Source organism: Macaca nemestrina, chromosome 6, assembly GCF_043159975.1.
Source record: "Macaca nemestrina isolate mMacNem1 chromosome 6, mMacNem.hap1, whole genome shotgun sequence".
In the NCBI taxonomy this organism is placed as follows: Eukaryota; Metazoa; Chordata; class Mammalia; order Primates; family Cercopithecidae; genus Macaca; species Macaca nemestrina.
The window spans coordinates 2,052,508-2,054,611 of record NC_092130.1 but is presented as its reverse complement, the minus strand read 5'-3'; the positions used below and the strand labels follow the sequence as shown (position 1 = coordinate 2,054,611).

The following is a 2,104-nucleotide window of genomic DNA, read 5'->3' as shown; positions in this document are numbered from 1 at the left end:
CAGGAGTAGCTCTTTTGCTCACAAATGTGGTTCCTGTAACTACTTTTTTTTTTTTTTTTTTTTTTTTTTTGAGACGGAGTCTCGCTCTGTCGCCCAGGCTGGAGTGCAGTGGTCGGATCTCAGCTCACTGCAAGCTCCGCCTCCCGGGTTTACGCCATTCTCCTGCCTCAGCCTCCCGAGTAGCTGGGACTACAGGCGCCCGCCACTCGCCCGGCTAGTTTTTTGTATTTTTTAGTAGAGACGGGGTTTCACCATGTTCGCCAGGATGGTCTCGATCTCCTGACCTCGTGATCCTCCCGTCTCAGCCTCCCAAAATGCTGGGATTACAGGCTTGAGCCACCGTGCCCGGCCCCTGTAACTACATTTTAAGCTCATTATTTGGATCATGTACCATCCAGAATTTTATTCTGCTTTGAATAGCTGCTTCCCCAGGTAGACAGGAAACCAAAATTCTCGTACACAAATTTTGGGGCTGAGGGCAGGGCGCCTGGCTCATGCCTGTAATCCCAGCACTTTGGGAGGGGCGAAACAGGTTGATCACCTGAGGCCAGCCTGGCCAACATGGTGAAACCCATCTCTACTAAAAATACAAAAATTAGCCGGGCGTGGTGGCAGGCGTGTGTAATCCAAGCGACTCGGAAGGCTGAGGGAGAATCGCTTGAACCCGGGAGGCGGAGGTTGTAGTGAGCTAAGATCGCACCACTGCACTCCAGCCTGAGCGACAGAGCAAGACTTCGTCTCAAAAAAATAAAAATAAAAATAAAAAATTGGGGAGCTGAGGGTTGGATGATACTAACTCATGCAAACACCAAACCCTGCCTTTCTTCCCCTTCCAGGTGGCAAGAGGGCTTTGAGATCAGTGATACATCCGCTGATTCTAGTGTTTTCCACCCAAGTTTTCAAGCCTTTGGGTGTCCAAACAGAGGACAAGAGATCAAGATCTCTAAAGGTCTAGAAAAACCCGGGGCCACTTCCATTTTGTGAGGTTCTCAGCATACTGAAAACTGAAGACGTGCTAAGAGTGGGTTACTAAAATGGTGGCGTATCTGAAATCTTTCCACGGCACCATGCCTTCTCTCATCCTGTCATCCCTGTATCTCAGGGCTCATCCTCTGCCCTGACCCCTAATCTCACTTCAGGAAACATAAATTGAAAGTTCAGATAACCTCGGATTGTGTTACTCTGGACTGTGTGTTACGCTGGGCGACGAGGCTGCGCAGGCTCCTGCGCCGAGCCATGACTCTGCAGGAACTGCGGCGCCGGCTCACACGGCGCGGAGCGGGGCACGGCTGGCCGGCCAGGCGCCCGCGCTGCGTTCTGCTCACGCCCATAGGGGCCCGCGTTCGCTGCAACCGGCCCTCCTTGATGGCTGATCGTCGCACTCCCACCCCTCCCGCCTGCTGCCGTTTGCCCCGTCAGCTAAGGGCGCGCGATGCGTCCCAAGTCTCGGCTCCAGCAACCAGACGGGTGAGGGCCGCTGGGGGTTGGGTTGGAACGCCCCCGAAGGCACCACGGCAACCGAGCGCGGGAACGCCTGTTAAGCCAGCCCCGCCCCGGGACGCGCGCGCCCGGCGCTCTCTATCCAGCGTGGCCCGCCCCTCACCTCCCGCCCAACCAACAGCCACTTCCTGCCTCACTCCCGACCAATCGTCACACTCCACGAAGAATAGCCGTAGGGGGCGTATGGGACGGTGCGTAGAGCGATGCCCACGCCGGCCAACCGGATGTCGGGGCTTGCGCGGGTGGGCGGGACTTGGCGCCGGCTGTGGCTACTGAGGGGCCAGGGGCGGGCGCAGGGCCGGGCTTAGTGCGGTGGGGCTCGCTCGCGCGGCAGCGGTGTCCGAGGCCTGTTGGTTCTGCGGCACGTGACGGTCGGGCCGCCTCCGCCTCTGTCTTTACTGCGGCGCGGGGCCAGGTGTGCGGGCGGGAAGGGGCACGGGCAGTCCCGCGGTCCCCGGGAGGCTAGAGGTGAGACGGGAGACCTGAGTGCGTCCTCGGGCCTGTGAGGACCCCGGGGGCTGGGAGCGCCTCTGCGGCTGAGGGGTCGGGCGTGGCCGGGGACTGAGGGGTCGGGCTGGCTCTTGAGGGCCCAGGCCCTGTCCGA

General features: G+C 59.3%; 1 protein-coding gene across 6 annotated transcripts in view; it reads left to right on the top strand.

Moving 5' to 3' along the window:
• Positions 1 to 1,292: 1,292 nt before the first annotated feature.
• LOC105484086 (calnexin) overlaps positions 1,293 to 2,104 on the top strand; it is a 32,464-nt gene continuing 31,652 nt past the window's right edge. Inside the window, exon 1 of one of the 6 annotated variants that reach the window (XM_071097997.1) lies at positions 1,293 to 1,467. In XM_071097997.1, coding sequence (XP_070954098.1) covers positions 1,366 to 1,467 — 102 coding nt within the window. In that variant the 5' untranslated portion in view covers positions 1,293 to 1,365. Of the gene's footprint in view, positions 1,468 to 1,651; positions 1,692 to 1,786; positions 1,969 to 2,104 lie in introns of those variants that run through there. The other 5 variants (XM_071097996.1, XM_071098002.1, XM_071098000.1 and 2 more) reach the window with 5 other exon arrangements.